The 26,306-nt window shown below is 40.0% G+C and overlaps 1 protein-coding gene across 2 annotated transcripts in view; it reads left to right on the top strand.

Annotated features, from left to right (window-relative positions):
- lrp1bb (low density lipoprotein receptor-related protein 1Bb) overlaps nucleotides 1–26,306 on the top strand; it is a 428,510-nt gene that overhangs the window by 354,255 nt on the left and 47,949 nt on the right. For both annotated transcript variants that reach the window (XM_020055063.3, XM_020055064.3), the window contains 10 exons: nucleotides 3,283–3,405; nucleotides 8,499–8,680; nucleotides 11,724–11,923; nucleotides 12,382–12,570; nucleotides 15,001–15,149; nucleotides 15,288–15,381; nucleotides 15,513–15,629; nucleotides 16,329–16,448; nucleotides 17,660–17,779; nucleotides 20,917–21,033. In XM_020055063.3, the coding sequence (XP_019910622.3) occupies nucleotides 3,283–3,405; nucleotides 8,499–8,680; nucleotides 11,724–11,923; nucleotides 12,382–12,570; nucleotides 15,001–15,149; nucleotides 15,288–15,381; nucleotides 15,513–15,629; nucleotides 16,329–16,448; nucleotides 17,660–17,779; nucleotides 20,917–21,033 (1,411 nt within the window). The remainder of the gene's footprint in view (nucleotides 1–3,282; nucleotides 3,406–8,498; nucleotides 8,681–11,723; nucleotides 11,924–12,381; nucleotides 12,571–15,000; nucleotides 15,150–15,287; nucleotides 15,382–15,512; nucleotides 15,630–16,328; nucleotides 16,449–17,659; nucleotides 17,780–20,916; nucleotides 21,034–26,306) is intronic.

The raw sequence follows: 26,306 nt of genomic DNA, 5'->3' as shown, positions 1-26,306 counted from the left end.
CTGCAACCTCTTACAGAGAGAGTTCTTAATCACATACCCTGTCTGCCTTCTAGCTTCAACCATTGGATTACATGCCTCTGTCATTCTCTGGCTTGTCAAATTTCCAATTTCAATGTGATGCTTCAGCCATACTCCCAGAGGGGGAGTCGACCTGCTTGTGTTGATTGACTCAGGGAAATAGTATTACCCAGTTCCCTTATGGAAAGTCTTTTTCAATCATAGTTAGAAGTCATCACCACTGTCATATGACCCACTTGAATCCCAGGTTTATTATATGAATCATACACTCTGAGAAAGGTGTTTAACCTAAGGGAATTCTATAGGGGCTACTGAGAATAATTTTCTGTCTGTGGAGTGGCCTGGCTGGACTCGGCAGAAGTCATTCTCTTTAATCACCATGTTAGCTTTAATGGAAGCTGAAGTGACAGATCTGCATATGGCTGTCTCCACTAAATGGTCCTGCCACATTAATGTCTGGCTGACACTCCACAGACCTTGTTTCAGTGCATCACACCATTACATGTTCAGTGTAGATCAAAACACTAATCAATTTATGTAATTCTAAGATGATATAATCAGTGTACACTATTAACCCTTTAATTCACATGGAATACAGAGGATATAAAAAGTCCACACACCCCTTTTAAAATGCCAGGTTATTTTGATATAAAAGAATGAGACAAAGATAAATCATGTCAGAACTTTTTTTGTGACTTATAACATGAACAATTCAATTGAAAAATAAACTTTGAGGGGGAAAAATTAAAAATTAAAAACTCACATTAAGCTGGTTGCATAAGTGTGCACACCCTTAAACTAATACTTTGTTTAAGACTCTTTTGATTTTATTACAGCACTCAATCTTTTTGGGTAGGAGTCTATTTGCATGGCACATCTTGACATGGCAATATTTGCCCACTCTTCTTTGCAAGAGCGGTCCAAATCTGTCATATTGCAAGAACATTTCCTGTGCACAGCCCTCTTCAGATCACCCCACAGATGCTCAATTGGATTCAGGTCTGGGCTTCGGCTGGGCAATTACAAAATGTTAATCTTACTCTGGTGAAGCCATGCTTTTGTGGATTTGGATGTGTGCTTTGGGTCATTGTTGTGTTGAAAGGTGAATTTCATCTTCAGCTTTCTAACGGACACCTGAAAGTTTAGTGCCAAAATTGCCTAGTATTTGGAACTGTTCATAATTCCCTCCATTCTGACTAAGGCAGCAGTTCCAGCTGAAGAAAAACAGCCCCAAAGCGTGATGCTGCCACCACCATGATCTTTGGGTGATGTGCAGTGTTGTTTTTGCGCCAAACATGCCTTTTGGAATTATGGCTAAAAAGTTCAACCTTGGTTTCATCAGACCGTAACACATTTTCCCACGTGCTTTTGGGGGACTTGATGTTTGTTTTTGCAAACTTCAGCCGGGCTTGGATGTTTTTCTTTGTAAGAAAAGGCTTCCGTTTTGCCACACTACCCCACAGCCCATTCATATGAAGAATATGGGAGATTGTTGTCACATGTAGCACACAGCCAGTACTTCCCAGAAATTCCTGCAGTTCCTTTAATGTTGCTGTAGGCCTCTTGGAAGCCTCCCTGACCAGTTTTCTTCTCGTCTTTTCATCATTTTTGGAGGGACGTCCAGTTCTTGGTAATGCCTCTGTTGTGCCATATTTTCTCCAGTTGATGATGACGTTCTTCACTGTGTTCCATGGTATATCTAATGCTTTGGAAATTATTTTGTACCCTGGTCCTGACTGATATTTTTCAACAATAAGATCCGTCTGATTCTTTGGAAGCTCTCTGCGGACCATGGCTTTTGCTCTGAGATGCAACTATGAAAATGTCAGGAAAATCCTACTAGAACAGCTGAATTTTATTTGTGATTAACCAGAGTCACTTTAAATGATGGCAGGTGTGTAATTACTTTTATTTAACATGCGTTTGAATATGATTGGTTAATTCTGAACACAGCCACATCCCCAGTTATAAGAGGGTGTGCACACTTATGCAACCAGGTTTTTATTTTAGAAATTTTCAATTGAATTGTTCACATTATAGGTCACATTAAAAATGGAAAAAGTTCTGACATGATTTATCTTTGTTTCATTCTTTTACATCACAAGAACCTGCCATTTTAACAGGGGTGTGTAGACTTTTTATATCCACTGTATATCTTCACCTAATCACACTACTGTACACATGATTTGAGTTTGATTTCCCAAATTTTTATGCAATTAGGCACACAATCAACATAATTCACTTGACAGGCTCAAATACAGTATACCTACTTTTGACCTCAGTCTTTCCCTGCATTTGTAGTGTAAGTGTAATTTGTGGTGTAAAGGTAATTTGTTAGTGTAACGTAAGAGATCGATTCAGTCTTTGCACAGTTCTTACAAATGGAGTGTTGCTGGTCAGCCCTAGGAGCTGTACCGAAAAGAGTGCTCCCCCAAAGAGGTCCCTGAGGACGCTTTGGCACAGGCTGTCTTCGAGGGTGTTGATAATCTGATGAAGAAGTCCGCTACAGCCTGTCAAATTGTCTGACACCTTATCCGTGCACTCGTTGCGCGGGAGGGGAGGGGTGCAGTTGTATAGAGAGAGACATTCCTTTCTGACTGACAGGGCTGGCACGGTGGGGAGGTTGTCTTTTGAGCATGACAGCAAGAATTTCACCTCGCTTTTATTTCTTTTGATAGCTAGGGCTGATCTTGGTGGTTCTTCCATTTTCACTGGGTTTAACCATATAGCTGGAGGCAGGCACGGCATCTCGAGGGGGAAATTGTCCCAAATTAATATTGTTACTGAATGTCACAGGGGGACACATTAACTAGGCACATGTGTGTTTTACAGGCCAGTATGTGAATTACTTACTTCTTTGACCGTCAATTTCCTGAGTCTCACTGAAGGTTGTAAATGCTCCTTTACTGCTCTTTACATCACTAAAGAAATGTAAGGTTAAGATGTTGAACCAATTAATCACTGCATTTTTCTATTCTTTCTTCTCTTTTTAAAACTTGCTCATTTTCTAAATTACACCAAATTGCGGTGCAAAAAGCTATTCAAGTTCTTAAAGGAGGTTTTCATGTTGAATTTGCATCCATTTAGCCTTTATGCAGAGTACAATTCCATGCAGCTTCCTCCTAATGAATATGCAGGTTTGGGTCATTTGTTTTTTTTTCATGTCTGACTCGTTTTTTTGTATGCATTATTTGAATAATTTCGTTATCTAGGATCATAGATGTTCATATGATCTACAGTCATTTCTTTCTCTTGTACCCACAGGGCCTGAATAACATCATCCACATAGACTTTGATTACAGGAAGGAGTTCATTTACTGGATTGACTCTTCCAGACCCAGTGGACGGAGGATCAACAGAATGAGACTCAATGGGAGTGACCTTAAGGTACTGCTGTTAGATTGTAGTGGACGGCTCTGAATGCTCTTGCCATTTGCTGCCTGCAAATAGGATTGAGGGTTCTTTGGTGGGAACGTGGTATGTCAGAAACATAAATCACCAGAAATTCTGCTAAATTCTGGAAATAATTTAGAGACATTATGTAATTATACATAATGAAATCTGGGAATAACATTGTTATTATCTAACATAATCTCCTTTTATGCTAATGTGTGGTAAATTTGTATTGTACAAATTACTGTACATGATCATAATCATTATGTTCAGTCATTCATCTGCTATGACAAACAGTGACCTGTGACTGAAACCACTTGCCTACCCCCACAATCTAAATCCTCATTCTTGAAAAATATGTGCAAATGTGTTGCGTCATACAAATGTCTTAATTCATTCATTTAAATACATACAAATGTACTTATCTTGATTAAGTTATTGCTCATATATCTACTAATCATCTACTAATGAAATAGCATTTAAGTTGAGGATACATGGCCATTTAAGTTCAATCAGTCATGTCATAAATTAAATTATCATGGCTCAATATCTTAAATCTATTTAGTTATTTAATTGTAAATCATTTTCTGGTAAATATTTTTACAAATACAACCTACAATTAATATTTACCACAGCTTGCTAGTACCACAGCTTATCTAAATGTAGCTCACAAAAATTTCTCTCTATCAAATACACAAAATCAAAGAGTGCACCCCTGAGATAGCTCTTCCATTTAAAACATTTGCTCATGAAAACATTGCTTTGCACTAATTTAGTTTTTGCTCTAAACTTGAAAGAGGCCAAAAATGACAATGCTGGACAGAAGTTAGGAAATCTAATATGCTGAGCCAACACATTAAAATCTTTCTCTACTGGCTTTTAAAATCAAATGGAAATCACCCATAGTAAGCATTTTTTTTTGTTAAGTATCATTTTTTATCCACTCTGTCCAGAACATCAATTTCTTTTCAATGTCTTCCCATGATGTGTCCTGGTCCAAACAATGCATTATTTAGGAATAGGCGTGTGCCTTCAGACACAAAATTAAAAGGTAATTGCTCCCAGTCAGTGATTGATTACTTTCATCAGGCATCATAATGGACTTGTATCATTTTCAGAGGCAGTAAACAGTGAGGCAGCACTGTAATCAATGCCCTTTAATGACACAACAATTAGCTCTCTGGCTGAACACAACAGGTCTGTTTAATCATGGAGGTCCGTTCGGGTCATGGGATTGGAGCCCAGAGCACGCAGACATCACAGGGTCACCTGCTGGGCTCCCGTTACTCCCCACCCTCCTGTCCTCTCGACTCATTATAATTAGTATGTGAGGGCTGGAGGCTCATTCACGTCAATTACACCCAGGTTGAGTCCCAAATTGCTGCCTAAACAGACACTAGGGTGCCATTTGGAACACAACCCCAGTCACCCATAGTCTGGTATTGAGCCTGTGCCACGCAGCCGTCTACACTATGTTACCCTTCCACGGCTCACGGCACATGGTTCAGGCACGAGCTAAAGGCTAATTGATCTGTAGTTCTAGCATGGGGGTAATTATTAAAGAGTGAGTAAAGCAGACAATATTTTAAGCTTAATGTTATGACATTATTAGAGGGTAAGCCAGGGAGTGGGCAACGCTAGGGATTTGTGTACTACAAGGCACAGTCTAGATAATCCCAGTTTCATTTACAGTGTATGTTTCTTATCTTTTCAGGCTAGGGAAAGTCACATTTTTCTACATACAGTATCTCACAAAAGTGAGTACATCCCTCACATTTTTGTAAATATTTGATTATATCTGTTCATGTGACAACACTGAAGAAATGACACTTTGCTACAATGTAATAGTAATAGTGAGTGTACAGCTTGTATAACAGTGTAAATATGCTGTCTCCTCAAAATAACAACACACGGCCATTAATGTCTAAACCGCTGGCAACAAAAGTGAGTTCACCCCTAATTGTCAATTAGGTGTCAATATTTTGTGTGGCCACCATTTTCCAGCACTGCCTTAACCCTCTTGTGCATGGAGTTCACCAGAGCTTCACTGGTTGCCACTGGAGTCCTCTTCCACTTCCACTCCATGACGACATCAGAGACCTTGCGCTCCTCCACCTTCCATTTGAGGATGCCCCAGAGATGCTCAATAGGGTTTAGGTCTGGAGACATGCTTGGCCAGTCCATCACCTTTACCACTCAGCTTTTTAAACAAGGCAGTGGTTGTCTTGGAGATGTGTTTGGGGTCGTTATCATGTTGGAATACTGCCCTGCGGCCCAGTCTCCGAAGGGAGGGGATCATGCTCTGCTTCAGTATGTCACAGTACACGTTGGCATTCATGGTTCCCTCAATGAACTGTAGCTTCCCAGTGCCCGCAGCACTCATGCAGCCCCAGACCATGACACTCCCACCACCATGCTTGACTGTAGGCAAGACACACTTGTCTTTGTACTCCTCACCTGGTTGCTGCCACGCACGCTTGACACCATCTGAACCAAATACGTTTATATTGGTCTCATCAGACCACAGGACATGGTTCCAGTAATCCATGCCCTTAATCTGCTTGTCTTCAGCAAACTGTTTGCGGGCTTTCTTGTGCATCATCTTTAGAAGAGGCTTCCTTCTGGGAAGACAGTCATGCAGTCCAATTTGATGCAGTGTGTGGCGTATGGTCTGAGCACTGACAGGCTGACCACCCACCCTTTCAACCTCTGCAGCAATGCTGGCAGCACTCATACGTCTATTTCCCAAAGACAAACTCTGGATATGACGCTGAGCATGTGCTCTCAACCTCTTTGGGCGACCATGGCGAGGCCTGTTCTGAGTGGAACCTGTCTTGTTAAACCGCTGTATGGTTTTGGCCACCTCAGGTCCAGGGTCTTGGAAATCTTCTTATAGCCTAGGCCATCTTTATGTAGACCAAAAAATCTTATTTGCCATTTGGTGCCATGTTGAACTTCCAGTGACCAGTATGAGGGAGTGTGAGAGCAATGACAACACACCTGCTCCCCATTCACACCTGAGACCTTGTAACACTAACGAGTCACATGACACCGGGGAGGGAAAATGGCTAATTGGGCCAAATTTGGACATTTTCACTTAGGCGTGTTTCACTTTTGTAACTAGCGGTTTAGACATTAATGCCCGTGTGTTGAGTTATTTTGAGGGGACAGCAAATTTACACTGTTATACAAGCTGTTCACTCACTGCTTTACATTGTAGCAAAGTGTCATTTCTTCAGTGTTGTCACATAAAAAGATATACTCAAATATTTACATAAATGTGAGGGGTGTACTGACTTTTGTGAGATACTGTACATGACAATGGTAAGAAAATGCATTCAGAATGTTTTATAACTAACCCACTGAGTCATTACGTTAGATTACGTTATGGCTAACCTTAAAAATAACACTGTACTGTTGTGCTTACGGAACATATTAAAGTGAATAAGGAGCTCATTTTATAGGTAATCCTCATTCTAACCCCTCCGATAACAGCCCTTAGCAAGCCTCCAGCATTTTGTCCTATGGTTGTTGACTCTGTCCAAACATAAGCCATGTTAATGTTAAAACAGGATGATGAAGCAGCATTTAAGGTAATCAGAAACAGAATAGGTGATTGGTAGTCTGAGTACAGCTCTGAGCCTAAGGCAGTGCCTCCAGTGAGATTCATATTAGAAAGAAGCAAGCTCACCTAAATGAACGACACAGAACATAATTGTCGGCTCGGTTCTGTTTCAAATTCTTCATAGCTTTTATCTTGATGGTTATTATAGTTTTAGTCTCATTGTCTATAGTCAGCAAAGTCTGAATTGGGACGGCAGTGGGTGGCGGAAGTGCTGAAAGATCTGAAGACCATTCAAGCAATTCTACCACATTAAAAACACATTAAAAGTGGACATTTTTGAGTGCATCTTAAAACAGCAAACAAGTTAACAAAAACAAAGTTTCTAGCTGGGATACATCAAATCAGTATTTGTTCATGAAACATATTCAAATGTAGACATTTCTCATGATTTAACCTTCATTCCCGCATAAAGCAGTCTTTCAAATGAATGCAGCAAGAAGACAGGCTAGCAAAATACCACAGGCTCTATTTAAAATGTTTTAACCACTCTCTGCCTCTGTCTTTCTACCTCCTCTGGAGAGACTATTCCTGATGGAAAAAGCTCTTCAAACTGTGACATTTTGTTTGATGCTCCAGTTTAGTCTAAATTACTGCTTAGGCAAGGGACAAACCAGTCGACAAGGCTGTAGTATATCTTTTGCAAATGAGGATAAAGAAAGACCTCAAAGCACATCATGTCCCTTAATGGCAGATTGCATGGGTGGTGTTAGGTTTGAAAAAGTCTTTCAAGGCACCAGTTTCATGTGCCAGCTGGCACCATCATTGTTTATTCCAAACAACTGTTTTGCTAATTCAAATGCTGCCTGAACTGATTGACATTGATTGAGTGTTCATGTATAACTCTGCCATCATTAAAAAAAAGTCCATTGTAATTATTTAAATACTTGTTTCAGGAATTAATAATATGCAGCAATGGAGATTGGCCACTTGATTAATGGCAGCTGATGTTTCAATAAACTATCAATATGCACTGAATTCATCTATGTAGTTGATCTCAATTGCAACAATAATTAGCCACCACATAAACAAAATGGATATCAGAGTCCAAAATGGATATCAGAGTTATGTTTAGTGGCAATTGCAACCATAGATTTTTTCAATAATTTGGTCCTCCGGTTAGTGTTGTTTTCAGAAAAATGTAGTATGGAAAATGTACCTGACCACGGTTATTCATGTAATTGAAAGTAATTCCAAGCATTTTATTTCCTCTTTTAACATGGCACATTTCGTATTGCATTGTAGTACACTGTACTTATTTGAGTGGGAAGAGTAATGATGTAGGATTCTGTTTTTGTTTCCAATTGAGGCTAGAAACATTATTCAATTAAGAACAAAATTATTCTTATTACAAATATTTGACCATTTATACAGAGATAATAAACAGATACTGCATCTTGCAATCCCCTCATGATGAATGTTGTTGTTGTGTTGCTTATTTACAGCCTTCTGTCTCTTTTACCAGATAGTCCATCGGACAGCAGTCCCCAGTGCATTGGCCCTGGACTGGATAGGGAAGAACCTTTACTGGTGTGACATCGAGAGGAAGAGCCTGGAAGTTTCTAAAGCTAACGGCCTGTACCCCTCTGTCCTGGTCAGCACTGGGATCAGGAACCCCACTGACTTGGCCCTGGATCCCCAGTCAGGGTAAAGTATCCGAAACCTTGACCTGTAACTCAAGTGACCTGGCCCTGGATCTACAGTTAGGCTACAGTATCAGACACCTTGACCTCTAACCCCTAATCCAATTTACCTGGATCTGGATTCGCATTTAGGATAAGGCATCTGACATTTTAGGCTTTTCAGACACTTCACCAACACATTAATGATGTATGTTGCACAGCAGAGAGTTAAGGGGACAAACACATTGGTTCATACAGTCGTTTCAGTCAGCTGTCATAATAAAATGAGCTGTCTTTGCATTTAATGTAAATATATGCAATAACTTGAACAGTTTCTGCTGTTCAGGATCATAGTTTTTATCTGAATAATTTTGTATTCATGCATATTTATTTTAGTTTTAAACTAAAATGTAGATGTTAAAAGAGAAATATGTAGAATTGTTCCATTGTTGTATTAGAAATTGTTCTTTATTTATCTGCAGTTACACTGGAATGATACTGAAATGTATTTCTTCATCCAGAAATTATTTTGAGAGCGCACAAAATAATATGAGAAAGCAAGTTCTAAATCATGTTCTATAAAACATTTTTAAAGATGGTGGAAATAAACCACTACTGTAACAAACTGCAGAGGGGAGAGATTTGGTTTCAGTGCAAACTGTTATTCCTGCAATTCAGCAAGCTTCCACTTCAAGAACAAATTCAGCGTGTTCTACATTTCCTGAGGAAAAAAAAAAACTACAGTGAAATGTGGTTTAGTTGACACTCTGAACTGGCATTGGCTACACTATCTAATTACTTCCCTATCCTTACTGCAAGAGAACAGTGGCAACTGAGGGCCAACATACTGTGCATCACCCCCACCTTGTTGTTTCGCCACTTTCCCCAATCAGTGGTAGACTGTATCACGATGACATCCAGATGGTTGCTAAGCTTACCACAATATTAGGCTACGAGCAACAAGTTTTTCCTCTTTGAGGCCGCTATTCTAACAGAAATATAATCAAGTGGGATGGAACAAATTGGCCATGTTAGCTAGCGCTAGCCATGTGTGAAACAGCTTCTGGGTGAAGCCACTCAGCTGTGCCCTGTGGGAAGGAAGAGTCAGCGGGAAAGGAGTCAATACAACACTGTTGCACTGGTAATTCACACCGGTTTGTCCTTTTAAGTTCTGCTTGGCGTGTCACACGTGGCAACATCCAGATGCCAAGCAAAACCAAGATATGAACCAAGACCAACAGCCAAAGCTATTTTCTCCTCGCTCATTGAGAATATCATAACTCATAATTAATTTCTCACCCTAGCCTCACTGACCTTTCCCGGGATCCACATAAAAATGTAAACCCGACTGACTTGGCCCTAGATTTACATTTACTCTATAGTATCACTCTTTGTTGGAGGTCAGACATCCTAACTTCTATCTTTTGTCTTTCTCTTCAGGATAGAGCCGAATACATTTTTAATCTAGCAAACTTTTGTTTGTATTTTTTAGTATTTCGCTATGACATCCTGGTTCCTTTCAAAATGCACTGAAACGCTGCTGGTTTTGCAGGATTTAGTAATCATCCAAGGTTTTAACATTGGGTCTCTTCTCTAGGTATTAGTCTAACTTGTCACTAACATTACCATGTCCAGGTCTCCATAAAGTGCATGGTGGCACCACTCCCCCTGGGTGGCGCCCAAAGTTACCGTCATAAGATTCAGATGGTCACTGACAGAGAGATGGTAACGACAGATGCGTCGGGGGGCAACCCACAAGTCGACAAGTGTGACCAGGGTGGGGAGGACACAGGATATTAACTCTTTGTCCTTGCAATGCCACTAGCTTTGATGTAATTCATCCCATTTACAGCCAGGGTGCCGGACACAGGTGTAGCTCACATTCTAATACAGCCGCATTGCCCAGAGGCACACCGGCTAATGTAGATTATTGAACTAGTCTTCCTGCTGCGCCAGGACCTGCTTCGCCAGCAGCATGGGAAGATTTTCCAGAACGGTTGGCAGTCTGGGTCTGGCCAGTGAATGGTTCAACAATTTGAAGATAATATTGACTGTTCAGAGTGCAACAGTTTCGTCCACCAGGATGGGATTTAAATGGTTACATGTTTCAGTAACTTCACTGGTTAAAAACAGTGTCATTTCAGCAGTCTTTTGGTGGACAAGGGAAAACCTTTTCTAACATTAAATTGCCTCTAGTGGCTATTTCGTTTGTCATGTACAGTAGGTTTTGGAAGTACAACCGTAGCAGCCCCCCCCCCCCCCCCCCCCCATTTCTAATTTTATGAAGGGCATGTGCAGTCTATGTCCATTTCTTCACATGCTTTCCCTTTAATAAGACTTATTTATTGTTGTGGATGCCTTATCCTAATAACCTTTTGAGCCTCTGGATCAGGGGCATGTTTACGATGCTTTTATTTAAGACAGTGTTGGTAATAGCTATGGCCTCTGCCAAACTTCTGCTAAGTGTCATTCTTGTGATCTATTCACACTGATTATGTGCAGTTTGCTCTTTACTTAAGGTTATCAACCCATCTTTGTTGTGTCTTCCTCTCTAACTTTATCGTCCCATCGTTAAAGGTCTCCAACCGGTTAGCTGGTCTCAGGATGAATGTGCTCTGTTTAACTGCATGTCCAACAAGGATATTTGCACAACAGCAAGTTCGGTTTATCAAAAAATTTACCATTATTTCATGTATAATGCCACTTTGTCACTTCGCTGATCCTGGTGCAAGTGGTTTTAAGTGTGAAATCCTGTAAGTGTAAAGGCCAGTCTGTTTGAGAATTTGCACAGGGTAGTCATCATCAAGGTAAGCTTGTCAGGCAGCACGGTATTCAGTATCTCATAGTGAAATACCAAAACAAATAGGAGGGTTGTTCTTACCTCGACGCATGTGTCTCTGTTTCCAACCAATCTCGTGTCCTATGATAGCGAATTACTTCACTTGCACTTTCAGAGAACCGGGGGTAATGTTTGAAACAAAAAAAAAAATCATCATAATATTAACGTAACATTTTTCGGACATTAGAGTGACACCTTGTAAGACCTCTTCACATTCCTCCCTGTGTAGATATGCATTCTGGGTTGACTGCTGTGAGTTCCCTCACATCAGTCGTGTGGGCATGGATGGTCGAGGGCAGGTCGTAATCATCGATAAAGAGATCTACAGTCCCACAGCCCTCACTATAGATTACACTAACAAGAGGCTTTACTGGGCTGACGACAACCACATTCTGTTTGCCAACATGGATGGATCACAGAGACACAAAGGTAAGGCAGGATACAATATTTGACTTTTTAAATTACAAGTTCATGTGATTAACAAGTGTGTGTACCATTTTACTTGTCGAGCTGACATCTAGGAATTTGAAGTCCCAGGAAAGGTTACTCCTCACGTTTAATTGCCAAGCCGTCTTTTTTTACACGTGTACTTTAAAATGCGTTGCTGATTGTTGTCTTTAGCAGGTTTGTTTTTATCAAACTAATGATAGGTCACTGATAGTTAGTTGTCTTTAGCAGATGCATTTATCAAACTAATGATAGGTCAACTGATAGTTAGTTGTCTTTAGCAGGTGTTTTTATCAAACTAATGAAAGGTCAACTGATAGTTAGTTGTCTTTAGCAGGTGTGTTTTTATCCAACTAATGACAGGTCAACTGATAGTTGTCTTTAGCAGGTGTGTTTTTATCAAACTAAAGACAAGTCTACTGTATTGTGTCCCCATCCAGTGTCCTATGACAACATTCAGGGGGTGATGGGTCTGACTTTGTTTGAGGACTTTGTCTACTGGACGGATGGGAAATCCAAGTCACTCCGACGGGCTCATAAAACTACCGGTGCAGAAGGGATTGAGCTTCTAAACTCCTGGCAAGCCATTAAATCTGTGAAGGTTTACCATTCACTACGGCAACCTGAAGGTAAACCCGCTCAGCACAGCTATCCCCTCACCTGCCTTTCTGTCCTAGGCCAGGTCAAGTACTCTATTGCTCGAATGGGACTTGTCCCGACTTTTTTTTTTGTGAGGTTCAAATGGGATTAGTTTAACTAAAATTGGGATTAGGTTTACTAATTTTATGCTGTGCCTGATATCTGGAGGAATGAAGATGTCAACTTATTTAGGAATAGCTTAATCTTTTTTTAAAGGGGAATTTCACCATAGCTCATCCACTTAAAACTACTAATTACTAATGTTAGCTATGATATATTTGTGTGAAAGAAACACAGTCTCGAATGAGCGAATTCTAATTTTGAGGTGGAATCGACATTCTCTGTATTCGTCTTATTCTTACAATACCACAAGTTCCAGCATTCATAGCAAATGTAGATTTAACACTCCATTATAGATATGTTTACCAACTTGCCAACAAACATAACATTAACCCACATTTACCAGTAGAAATAAATTTCTTTCAATGATGATTTCCTTTTGACAAGAAAATTCATGCCGTTTCACTGCCTAGTGGATTATGTATAGGAAAATGTACTGTAAGCACTGATATTTTGTCTTGTCGGTTATGCCTTCGCTGTTCTCTCACTACAGTTTGCAAAAACACACACATAAACACATGTTTACCAATAGCAATAACTTTTTCAAAATGTAAATTCATTTTGTCAAGTGAATTCAGGCTTTCTCTTATTTTCCACAAAATCTGGTCATTAGTTATGTGAGGGATTCCTGTTGGTTCTACTACTAAATATTAATTACAAAATAACAGTAAAAAGTAACACATTAGTTTAATCTGTTTAATGTTAGCCATATCTACAAAGTGTAGCTGTGGGTTTTATATAAAGATTGCTAGCCACAGGTATCTATAGTTACAGTTGCTTCTAAACCTACTGTACCCAAAATGTACGTCAATTCCCACAGACATTTTTTGTCCAGCAATAATCAAGGAACAAATACATATAATTATTCCATACAATGTATTTATTAATAGCAATTAATTAATTCAATCCATATTACAATGGGTTTCTCCAGGATTTCCAAAACAGCTATTGATGTAGCTCTTACTGTCTCTCTAATCATCTTAGTTTGCCTACACTGGTTCAAACATAAATGTTTCAATATTACCACTTAATATCACTTCCAAAAATGTATCCTTCAAATCATGATGCCAAGCCATTGTGTTGTGTAAGTATAGCTAGCTGGTAGTACCAAAACTACCGCCGAGGGGTGAGGGACTGTGCTATAGCAAGAAGCACCATCCCACCAGAGTCAGGGTTAGTCTTTTAGAAAGATGAACAATTGTGACGCCTTGTACATTTCCCAAGATATCTGCTGATAGGAACACTATTAAAACATATCCAATGGCACTAAGCAAAAACAGAATAACCTCAAAACGACTTGTAGCAAGTTCGGAATAAAATGGAGGCTTTGCAAAATGAAACAAAAGATTGTTACATTTCTTTGTCAGATTTTGCTCTCCGTTCAATACATGTTCTAATGTCGCCTGCCGTTCCCATGCTGCTTCTGGCATATTATGTGTGAATCAAATCTCACTTGCTTAGAAATCTCTAAGTCAATCTCACTGACTTAGATACAAATCACCTAAGCGTCCCCCTGGGTGAAATGCCCCCTTAAGGTTTGACAAAGTTGAAATAATATAATTAATAACCATGGACTATTTGCACACATTTATGAATGGGCATATGCATATGTGAATTTATTATTTCTTATATATATTCTCAGAACTTTATTTTAAGCATCATTTTGTCCCCATGTTTTTACTGAAACTGTCAAATTGTGTTAGATTTGGGTGAATTGAAGATCACAGCAAGCCTTTGTCCTCATCATCAGCACAAAGCCATATTATTCTGTCCGTCCAACCAGCAAGTCACATCGGCCAACACGTGTGAGGGCATGCTCAGTCATCCGACAGGCTCAGTTAACTTTGCAGGTGTCCGAGACACCCAAGGGAGTAGCTAGATTGCAACGAGACCAATAAAATCCTGACGATGCCTCCAGCCTCCCCATTGGGCTTCCCAGCCACTCGTTTGCTAGCGGCACACTCAAGGCTTCGAACGTAGATGAAGGGGGTCATATAAGCGTTACGTTAGATTGCGTTCGACTGGTGTACCACATGGGAGAGTTTTTTTCACAGTATTATTTTAACTACGTAGTGTGAAAGTGCTGTACAGGTAGAATTAGATATAAATATATACATCAAAATGTAAGTCCCTTTTAATCTATATCCGCCCTAAAATAATGGTTTCTTTTTGGCTTTGCCCTCACTCTCTCTCTCTATCTCTCTCTGTCTCTTTCTCTCTTTCTTTTCTCTCTCTGTCTCTTTCTCTCTCTCTATCTCTCTCTGTCTCTTTCTCTCTTCCCTTTCACTCTCTGTGTGCAGTGCCCAAGCACCAGTGTCAGGTTGCCAATGGCGGATGCAGCCACTTGTGTCTCCTCTCTCCTGGTGGGGAGCACAAGTGTGCTTGTCCAACCAATTTCTACCTTTCTGCTGACAATAAGACCTGCCTCTCCAACTGCACTGCAAGTCAGGTTACTATCCCCTCTTCTCCCCTGCCATGAAATAGTGGCGCGTTGCTTGTTTTGCTTGGCTTCAACTCAAATGAAAAAGTGCAGTATATTTCTGTGTGGAGTTATAGTTCTTTCTCGTCACTGGTGAATTGTGAATAGTTCCGCTGTGGGACCGATGAGTGTATTCCTTTCTGGTGGAAGTGTGACACCGTGGACGACTGCGGTGACGGATCAGACGAGCCCGCTGACTGTCGTGAGTACAAACACACTGGGCGTTACCTGACTTACGTTACGCACTGAGAAACATTCGTTTTCCTTCTCTAGGTCAACCTGGGAAACGTTCTTTTTGATTTGACTGTGATCTCTCCGATTATTTTCATATAGCCGAGTTCAAATGTCAGCCCGGGCGGTTCCAGTGTGGCACAGGCCTCTGTGCTTTGCCGCCGTTCATCTGTGATGGGGAGAACGACTGTGGAGACAACTCAGACGAGGCCAACTGTGGTAAGGAGGAAGACTGGTATTGTTTCCATAGAGAAACCAGTACAGATTTTAAAACAGATATCCTTTTTTTTTTTTTCATAATAACATTATATGAAAGAAGGCATCACACTGAATAAAAAAAAAAAAGCAAAAATTGCTATATTTATAATTAATGGGTTACGCAGGTTTCATCATTCAGCTATTATTGGAATCACCATATGTCCATATATGCAGCAAATGGCGCATGGATGTGTTTTCCTGTCCTATGGTGCCCCTGTGAGTGCCCTAATGGATCGAAAGTTCATATTTTGTACTTATAACCCTGAGTGTCCGGAATCGAATCACACTGAGGGACACAGATCAAGAGTCTATGGCCAGTCTGAATATACCTGCATATGTTACATCTCAGTAGTGTTTTGGACAACACATAATTTGATATTGTAAACTATTTTTACTGTCTAATTTATATGCTTTTGTGTGCCATGCCAATGTGTGTTTCTTTTGTGTGCCATGCCAATGTGTGTTTCTCAATGGGTGTATGTGGTGAGTTTGCAAAGTTGGTGACTGTAGATGCTTGAGACAGCCCCAACATGAGGCCAGTTGGTATGGCATTGCATCAGTAGTTTCCTTGGTCCTGTACTGCAATGCAATTATTCCAATTCATTTTTCTACGTTCAGGTGCAGTCAGTTTAACCTTTTCACATTCATTTGGTCTTTCAGAAACATATATATGTCTGTCAGGGCAGTTCAAATGCACCAAGAAACAGAAGTGTATTCCTCTCAACCTGCGTTGTAACGGACAGGATGACTGCGGAGATGGAGAGGATGAAACAGACTGTCGTAAGATCCTTCTACATTATTCCTGACTAATTGTTTTAGAAATCTTTAAGATTACTTTTGAATTTTGACTTGACCTTTTCTTTGATATTCTTTTTTGTTTGATCGCTTCATCAAGTTCAACAAAGATCTCATTTATTTTGTGAAACCTTAATGGTGGAGTCACACATGCTGTGCCACCGAGTTTTCTAATGAATTTGTGGGGAAGCTCAAAAAGAGTACGCTCAGGTGCTGCCTTTAATAATATGGAGTTAGAATGTGATTAGGTATTCCAAAGACATGGCTAGATAGCCCTTCCCCTGTGTGAGAGGATTAACTATCAATGAATAAGGAAGTGAAAGCAAGAACAGAGGGGCTTTTCTCTTCTGTGATTGAAGCTCTAACAATCAACAGTTCAGCATGTTATGCCTCAGACACATTGGTTGCTGTATTTGTTTTGCCTGCCTGCGATTTCAAGATTGGTTGAGTGTCACTATGGAGTGAGAGTCAGTACAAAGAATTACTTCAGCCATCACAATGTACTGTGTGCGTAACACAGTAATTCTCTATTTTTGCCTGACTGTAGATTCCCATTTGTATCTATGTAAATGATTTTATCGGAACTGCGGCGTCAATCAAAAGAAAATGACAGCTGCAACTGTTAAAGTGTGAAGGCATAGCAAGGAACAAAGGAAATCTGAGTCTGCTTTTAGTGTGCAGTGGAAATAAAACAGTGGAGCTTTCTGTTAAATTCAAATTAGTGTGCTGTGGAAATAAAACAGTGGAGCTTTCTGTTAAATTCAAATTGACGGTTATATTAACCTCATTAAACTGATGGTTATATTTGCTTTATTAAACCATCGTGTGATGTTTCTAGGCTGCACATATGTTGGTTGAAATGTTTATTGTGTTAGACTGTTTGCAAGTTAGAGGCTGATAATTTTATCTCTGAAGTATAGTAATATATGTTATTAATGCAGCATGTTTTCTTTCTCTCTCTTGGTGGCCTCTGTAAATTATAGGTATTTTACGAAGCCTATGTAGCCTGTTAATCCATGTGTTCAAGATTTTTCCATCCTGAAGCATTCTGTCAGTAATAGTATTTATTTGTTTCTCGCTTTTTTTGTATCTGTCTCTTCTCTCCCTGTTTTCCAACCTCCCTTCCTCATCATTCGCCGCCCCCCACCCTAACTCTCCCTGTTTCCTACTGTCCCACCTTGGCATGGTGGAAACAGCGGAGAGCACCTGTTCGCCAGACCAGTTCCAGTGCAAGGCCTCCATGCACTGCATCTCGAAGCTTTGGGTTTGTGATGAGGACCCAGACTGTGCCGACGGGTCAGATGAAGCTAATTGTGGTGAGTGGCAGCGTGCTTTCATCATAAATCAAGCTAGTCCTCGAGTTTTTATTGAGCATCGGTTGAAATTATTAAGAAATGAATAATTTTACACACGGGCTCATTCTAATCTGCTCTTGAGTTGAAGCAGCCATAAAGAAAATCTACTAGTAGTTTATCAGCACTGGATGTCAGACTTGTCAGTAGTGTGAAGGACACTCGAACATCAAATATATAACATTGTATGCTTTGTGTAATACAGCACTGCCTTCACAAACACTTTTACCACAAATACATTTAGAGCGTTATTTGTCATTTTCCAACCTACAACTGTAGTATCTTTCTTATCAGTCATGACTTTATTGGAAAATGTCTGAACTAATTTGAACGCTGTCCGTTCTAAAACACAATACTGTTAGAAGTCACTGAACTGTGCTCATCTACTGCTTTTTTGCTCTGCTCACGTCTTGAGATGGACGAGAACAAGGCTCAGCATGAACAGTCTTCATCATCCTTTGTGTAGAATTAGAAACATTTCTATCTTTCGAGCATGTTGTTGTCCTTTTCATCTCAGCTCAATGGTTATTTGAGTGGATAGCCAGACTGCCATTCTCTTTGGGGATATCAATAAATGCTTTCTGCACTTAAAGTACTGGTGGGTTTGTTAGATATTAACTTCAAGTTCAAAACAAGCTATAAGCTAGTAATTGTTGCTAGATAAAGAGTGAATCTCTTTGAAATTTTAATTAACTTTTTTTATGCAATTCATTTGTACAGCAGTTTTTGAATTTATTTGATAGTGCATTAAGGGGGAAATTACACCCAAACACAATCTCACTGCCAAAAAGTAATACTAATTGAGTGTGATATAGAGGATATAATGGATAAGTTAGTGAATGTACAGTCCTAAGGCATTGTCCTTGAGAAAAATCAACTACTTGTTTTCATCTCTCACTTCCATTACCAGTTTCAGTACCAGTGTGAATGTCAATTCTTTCCACCATCTTGTTCATACCTATATGAAACGATTTACCTCTCATGAGCCTTTACAACGGTAGGGTAGCTTTTCACTGCCCTTAAATTGCCTATAATTTATTGGAGATGGCTATTACAGGCCTCCAACAGCTTCTAAACCAACCATTTCTTTCTTTGTTATTTGGCAATTGAATCGATTGCTTGGTCAATTTGAGAGAAAATAACATTACCTTCAATGGGTCGATTGAGGGAACCTAATAAGAATGAATTTGTCCACCCAGCACAGCCAGAAGAGGACTGACCACCCCAATAGTCTGGCTTCTCTAAAGATGTATTTCTTAGTTCTATCCTTGCCAGGGAGATTTACCTAGCCGTTGTGCTTTAAAAGATTATTGTTTGTTCTTCTGAGTTTTAGGCTGCGTATCTGTATAAAAACAAAGGTATAAAGGTCTTTATATTATATTTATATTATCTAATTAATGTGTTACATCACCAATCATCAGAATGTTTGAGAACTGGGCCTCCTAGGTGGTTCATGCTCTAAGGCACTCTTTCATAACACCAAGGTGACCACCACAGTCTAGGTTCAAGCCTTGACTATGATACTGGCTGAAAAGCTTCTAGGAAGGCCCTTGTGTAATGCAACTTGACCAGCGTTGCCTGGGTGATTTCCTAGTCCCCTTGTTCTTTAGCAACTCTCTTAAGCAGCTTGGGTGCCTGCAAGAGCCTAACTGAGGTCGCCAGGTGAGTGATGATGCCCCTACACATGCTGACCAACTTAATGACATGTCATTTCCTTTGGTTCCCCTTCTCTTACATTGATTTATTTGCTTCTGAGGTGCCGTTAATCTTTATCTGGTGCCATATTTTATAAAATATGTCAGTATACTCAACTAAAATCGATCTTGTGTCAAAGTTGAAAGGGTGCTGCAAGAAATTAAGAATTTTGTTTTAGGTATGCCACATTCCAGTAGTCAATGTGATCAAAATATTGACAACACAGACAAGAATATTATCTTTGAAGTAACTTTTTTTTATTATTGTGAAGCTCTAATGTAAGATACAGAGGAGATGCTCTTAAATATCATGTAATTCTTTAAGGTCCTGTTAGCTATTTTTAACACACTTGTGTGTGTAACTGTTTCTAAATCACCTTTCACCTTAAGGTGAATCAGTGACTTGTTTACTTCCTCTCTGCAACTGAGGTAAAGAAGATGCCTCGATCTCTTGTTGACCTGGTGTATTGAAGCGCAATCAAGTTGATAACTTCCCCATGCAGACATTCAGTATATGCTGTTTTTTTTTTTAAATAAATCCTATCTTGTACTCAGGGGCCTTTTTATTTCTTCCAAAATCTCTTTGATTTTGGTGGTTGAATTTGTGCTTGAAACTCACTAAGGGGGCTTTTTAATGGCACAGTGATAAAGTCACTACCTCCCAGTATAGCTGCATAATTTCAACCAGGGACCTGTCATGGTCATGGCATTACAACAGTACCTGGGGTGCCATCAGTGGGCAATGCAAATTGGCTACTCCGTTTGGGGTTAATTGGAGACAGGGCTGCCTTGCCTCATTACGCTGTAGCGGTATCTGTAAGTTAAATTGTTGTTTTTTTGGTGGAGAATGTGTCATCCTCTGGGATCTAGGTTCCACTGAATATATCCTGGTCGAACAAGCAATAAGTGTTTAAATGTGTAAGAAGTTAGTTTAACATGGTGAATTTGGAGTACATTATGGAGAACAAAATAAAACGTAAACAGAAACGCACTACTTGCCCTCAGAAACCATACTGAGTTGGGGTAGTTATTTGAAAACAATATATTTTCAATGAGTTAGGATATATTTCTACAAAACAAAATCACCTTATGGGGTTTGATATGAATTGAAGATCAATAAATAATTGTACTAAATGTTAAATTCAGAGTCTGGAATAAGTCAAGAGATGTGAATATGTTTTTAAAGCACTGTACACTCATGTCATTATCCTTGACTTTACATTGTGGACTTGGATCTCTCCAACAATATACAGTATGTAGCATCAAACCTGAATATTCAAATTCTCAGAAATCCTGGGGAAATGACGATTGCACGTAGAAATATGACAGCTTCATCATTTACAGTAATGCTCTTTCAATGCGTTTCCATTTGCGTGTTTGTTTGTTTCCTCATTTCAAATACCAAAGATGAGAAGACCTGCGGACCCCATGAATTTCGCTGCGAGAACAACAACTGTATCCCGGACCACTGGAGGTGTGACAGCCAGAATGACTGTGGAGATAACTCGGATGAGCAGAACTGCAGTGAGTACACCTGTATCAACTGACGTGGAGCAGGCCTACGCACTTGAAACTGTTTGAGGGCGAAGTGCTCAATTCCGATTTTCCTCCTGGTTTTGGTGTGTATACCTTTCTGTACCGGCGCTAAACCTTTTCAGAGAAAGGCTACAAAACATATTCCGGCATATGTAAGCTCTTTTCCTATCTTTTTTGCTAAAGTTTTCCCTTTTCAGTCCATTCTGGATTTAAAAGTAACTCAATGCTTCAGAATCACTAACTGTGATACTCAATGTCCTCTGATATTTCCCCAGGCTAAACATTTGGTTTATAGATATTTATAATCAAGTACTTGAATAAAGTTTATATTTACCTAAGATGAGGCTTTTTTAACCCTACCATTCCTTTCGTGCTGAGTATGTATCGCTCATTTGATTTATTATGTGCTTATTCCCCGTACCTATTCATGTCACTTGAAATGCAAATAGTGCCCAGTCAAATGTAAGCAGGTGTGCCAGTTACGCTAGCAGACAGCAAAGAGAGGCTGCAAATTGCAGTCTGCTGCATACTACATGCTCTGCTGGGACTCTTTTTTTTTTTTTTTCCTAACAGCAGCTCATAATAACGTCATCCTTAACTCCCTATAGTAAGTTAACTAGCAACAATAACGAGGTGATATGGGAGAAGGCCTCAGCACAATTTGATACTGCTTAAATATGGCATAATGTTGTCTTTTGAGACCTAGACATTGAACCTAAATGGCCAGAGTGGAAGTCTCAATATAGTTGGGCTAACAGCCCGGCTACACAGTAACCCCTGGAGTCAGCAGTTGCCATTTATGAAGGGAATGACAAGTGTCCATGTCAATGTAATTTATTTGTCAAGTGCACCAGATAACACGTGGCATCCCGAACAATGAAATTCTTGTGACATCTACAGTGGGGAGAAAAAGTATTTGATACAGTGCCGATTTTGCAGGTTTTCACACAAAGTATGTAGAGGTCTGTAATTTTTATCATAGGTTCTCTTCAACTGTGAGTGACGGAAAAAATATGATTTTTAAGTAATTAATTTGCATTTTATTGCATGACATATGTATTTGATACATCAGAAAAGCAGAACTTAATATTTGGTACAGAAACCTTTGTTTGCAATTACAGAGATCATACGTTTCCTGTAGGTTTGCACACACTGCAGCAGGGATTTTGGCCCACTCCTCCACACAGACCTTCTCCAGATCCTTCAGGTTTCGGGGCTGTCGTTGGGCAATACGGACTTTCAGCTCCCTCCAAAGATTTTCAATTGGGTTCAGGTCTGGAGACTGGCTAGGCCACTCCAGACCTTGAGACGCTTCTTACGGAGCCACTCCTTAGTTGCCCTGGCTGTGTGTTTCGGGTCATTGTCATGCTGGAAGACCCAGCCACAACCCATCTTCAATGCTCTTACTGAGGGAAGGAGGTTGTTGGCCAAGATCTTACGATACATGGCCTCATCCATCCTCCTTTCAATACGGTGCAGTCGTCCTGTCCTCTTTGCAGAAAAGCATCCCCAAAGAATGATGTTTCCACCTCCATGCTTCACGGTTGGGATGGTGTTCTTGGGGTTGTACTCGTCCTTCTTCTTCCTCCAAACACGGCGAGTGGAGTTTAGACCAAAAAGCAAAATTTTTGTCTCATCAGACATCATGACCATCTCCCATTCCTCCTCTGAATCATCCAGATGTTCACTGGCAAACTTCAGACGAGCCTGGACATGCGCTGGCTTGAGCAGGGGGACCTTACGTGCGCTGCAAGATTTTAATCCATGATGGCGTAGTGTGTTACTAATGGTTTTCTTTGAGACTGTGGTCCCAGCTCTCTTCAGGTCATTGAACAGGTCCTGCCGTGTAGTTCTGGGCTGATCCCTCACTTTCCTCATGATCATTGATGCCCCACGAGGTGAGATATTGCATGGAGCCCCAGACCGAGGGAGAATGACCGTCATCTTGAACTTCTTCCATTTTCTAATAATTGCGCCAACAGCTGTTGCCTTCTCACCAAGCTGCTTGCCTATTGTCCTGTAGCCCATCCCAGCCTTGTGCAGGTCTACAATTTTATCCCTGATGTCCTTACACAGCTCTCTGGTCTTGGCCATTGTGGAGAGGTTGGAGTCTGTTTGATTGAGTGTGTGGACAGGTGTCTTTTATATAGGGAAAAGAGTTCAAACAGGTAATGAGTGGAGAACAGGAGGGCTTCTTAAAGAAAAACTAACAGGTCTGTGAGAGCCGGAATTCTTACTGGTTGGTAGGTGATCAAATACTTATGTCATGCAATAAAATGCAAATTAATTATTTAAAAATCATACAATGTGATTTTCTGGAATATGCAGTGTATCAAATATTTTTTGTCCCCACTGTACGTAGTAATTAAGAAATATATATAAAGCAAAAATAATAATAAAAAATACAAAATATACATAACAATAGTGACTAAAAGCTATTTCAAATTATGTAGAAATGTGAATATGGACAGTATGAATAGAAATCTTAAAAATATTAATATAAGTATAATATATATTATAATATATAAATGTTTTCTTTGTTATTGATAAATACTGTTACATCCAAGCTTACGCTTAAGAAATTCAAGGTTTGATACTTGACGGCCATTGTTGACGGTCATCATTTTTGTGAATGGAAATAATGATTTTATTTCATACATTTTGGTTGGTTTCTGGTATAGCAGGTAGGACATCGCTTTGACACTATTGATGACAAGGTAACAAAATGTTGTAGTGGAGCTGAAGTATAAGTGCCCTTCCTTAGCAGCTATGAATGAATTTCCTCTAAAAGTCACTGGAATCCTAAAGAAATATCTTTCTCAGATAAGAGAATGATCCTCTACACCAGCAGGTCTCAGCAGGGGTGCTAGGCATCTGAGGAGGCCTCAGACAGCAGTCAGGGTGGTCTTGGGATGACAAGGAAAAATCTGGATAGAAATAACTATTAAAACTACAGTTCTGCAAATAAGTAAGTGCACCCCCTGGAAAATTCTCTTTTTTGGACACCTGGATATTTAAATCACACACACAATATCATCTTTGAAACTATTTATGCAATTAAAATAAACAGAAAGGCAATTTCCTTATGCGGAAAATGTTACAATGCACAGCTTCGTTTACCATCACATAAAATTTCTAAAATTGGAATCGGGTGCACCGAAACATTGGCATGTATAAAACTGTCTTTGAACAGAAGAACCACATCATACTAATCGTAAAGCAGGAAAGCAGTGGCATTGGGTTGAGGCTACTTTACTGCCTCTGGGCATTGCCAACTTAACACCATTAAGACAATAGGAATTCCATATTGTACCAAATAGTTATTGTGGAGAATGCAAGGCCATCTGTCAGAAAGAATGACATGCATTTTACTTTGTTCAATATCTTTCTATGCCTTGACCACTTTATTTCCAGAAGCTAGAAGCATTCCTCATGATGAATGAGCAGCTTTTGTAATTTCTATCTGGTAGTGTAAACTGATGGACTGGCAATTATCTGTTTTCTTTTCATAAACACAATAAAAACATGCACTTTTCCAACAGTTTTGGTGAAAATAAGGCTAAAGGAGTTCAGAAATATTTTTAAGGACTCAAGGGTGCTTTAGAGGCAAAAAGTTTGAGAACAACTACTCTAGCTTTAAGTTTATATCAAACTACCACATTTGCGAAGAATATAGCTCAGTTGACATTGTATCGATTACCTACCTACTGGCCTGAATTATTAAAGCCATTCTTTACACTACTGGACCCAGGACCCTAGTCTTCTCACCAATCACCGGTTTTAGTGGCGCATCTGGTGGTTCTCTGCGCCTACTCTGCCAAGTTGTTTGTCATTTCTGGCTCTGTTTTGCCCCCATCTCCATGCAGTCCCCTCGCTGACCTGCCGCCAGAAAGAGTAATTGATTCTTCCTCTTCCGTACAAACAATTTCCTGGGGATCCTACAGCCTGTGCTCATCATCGGTATCCCTTTAAATTCTCTCTTTGTTAATTTCTCTTTGCCAGCCCTACAAGCTGCTGTTTCTTCATCTACCGGCAGCCAGAATGTACCACTGAGTCCTCTCACTAGTACCTATCAAACTATTCCCTGGGCATTCTGGCTACATTATAGGCCTTTCATTTCTGTTGCCTGCTGAATGATGGAGGAGCACCCAGGCGCCTGAGTTTTGAACAGTGACGTTGATTCCTATGTTAATTCTGTCATGCCGGATGCTAATAGCATGATATTTGCTGACTTCTGTAATTTATTCATCCAGAGTCTCCTCCATAAACTTGACACACGGACAGTATTAGCACACCAGACCCAACACTCTGGCCATTTCAGATTCTTGGCTCAGGAAATCTGCCTCAAACTCAGAGGCTTTCATTCATAGTCATAATACATTCCGTCAGGATTTGGCCTCCGAGAAGGGGTGGCTGTCTATTGTCAGAAGGATCTACTATCCTCTGGTCTGTCATTTTATCAATATCTCTGCCTTAACAGTATTAGATGTAGCCTGTAAAAATGTATTACTCAATAAAAATCTTTCAAACTGTGGCTGTTTTCTGTGGACCTCCCTTTGCTCGGGTCTGTGCCTTCAATGTCCTGAGTTAATCTTGACCACATTTTTCAGACCCCCATCTGATGCAACTCCAAGTCTTTGGATAATGCAACTCTCATATAGTTTATATTATTATCATTAATATGCCTGCCAAGAACAACACTGCATTCTTCTGCCAAGACCTTACTGGTCTATTTTTGTTGCTTTTTCCTCAGCAGCACCTCTGATAAATGATCTCCTCTTAATCAAACTTCAGTTAAAACACTTGTAAACGGTTGGGAGGAGTTGTAACCAGACAAAAACTGCTGGAAACAATTAACGTGTCAGCTCTCTTGTCTTTTTGTTTTTATATATACATTTCTCAACAACAACAAAAAGCAGTAACAGAAATCAAGGTTGTACAAACAAGAATGCACATAACTCCTAGGACATTGGTTTAACAGCATAAGGCAAATCCAATGACAATGGGCTTACTGCGTTACACGGCCTGGGAACCCAGTAGGAAATAGGTTTATGAAACTCATCTCCATAAGATGTCCCGTTAACCGGAGCAAATAGTTAGACTGTGAACAACACTGCTTAAACGCGGGCGGTGGTCGCGTGTCCTTCAGATGCATTTGGTTCTGCTCCGTTGTTGCTTGGAGGGTGATGTTCATCAGTCCATGGTTACCTATGTAAACTTTGAAAGGGCACCTGTTTTATAAGATACAGCACAGATACAAT

Source organism: Esox lucius, chromosome 16, assembly GCF_011004845.1.
Source record: "Esox lucius isolate fEsoLuc1 chromosome 16, fEsoLuc1.pri, whole genome shotgun sequence".
NCBI classification, from domain to species: domain Eukaryota; kingdom Metazoa; phylum Chordata; class Actinopteri; order Esociformes; family Esocidae; genus Esox; species Esox lucius.
Note: the sequence above shows the minus strand (reverse complement) of the source record. Positions and strands in the feature narration are given on the sequence as shown.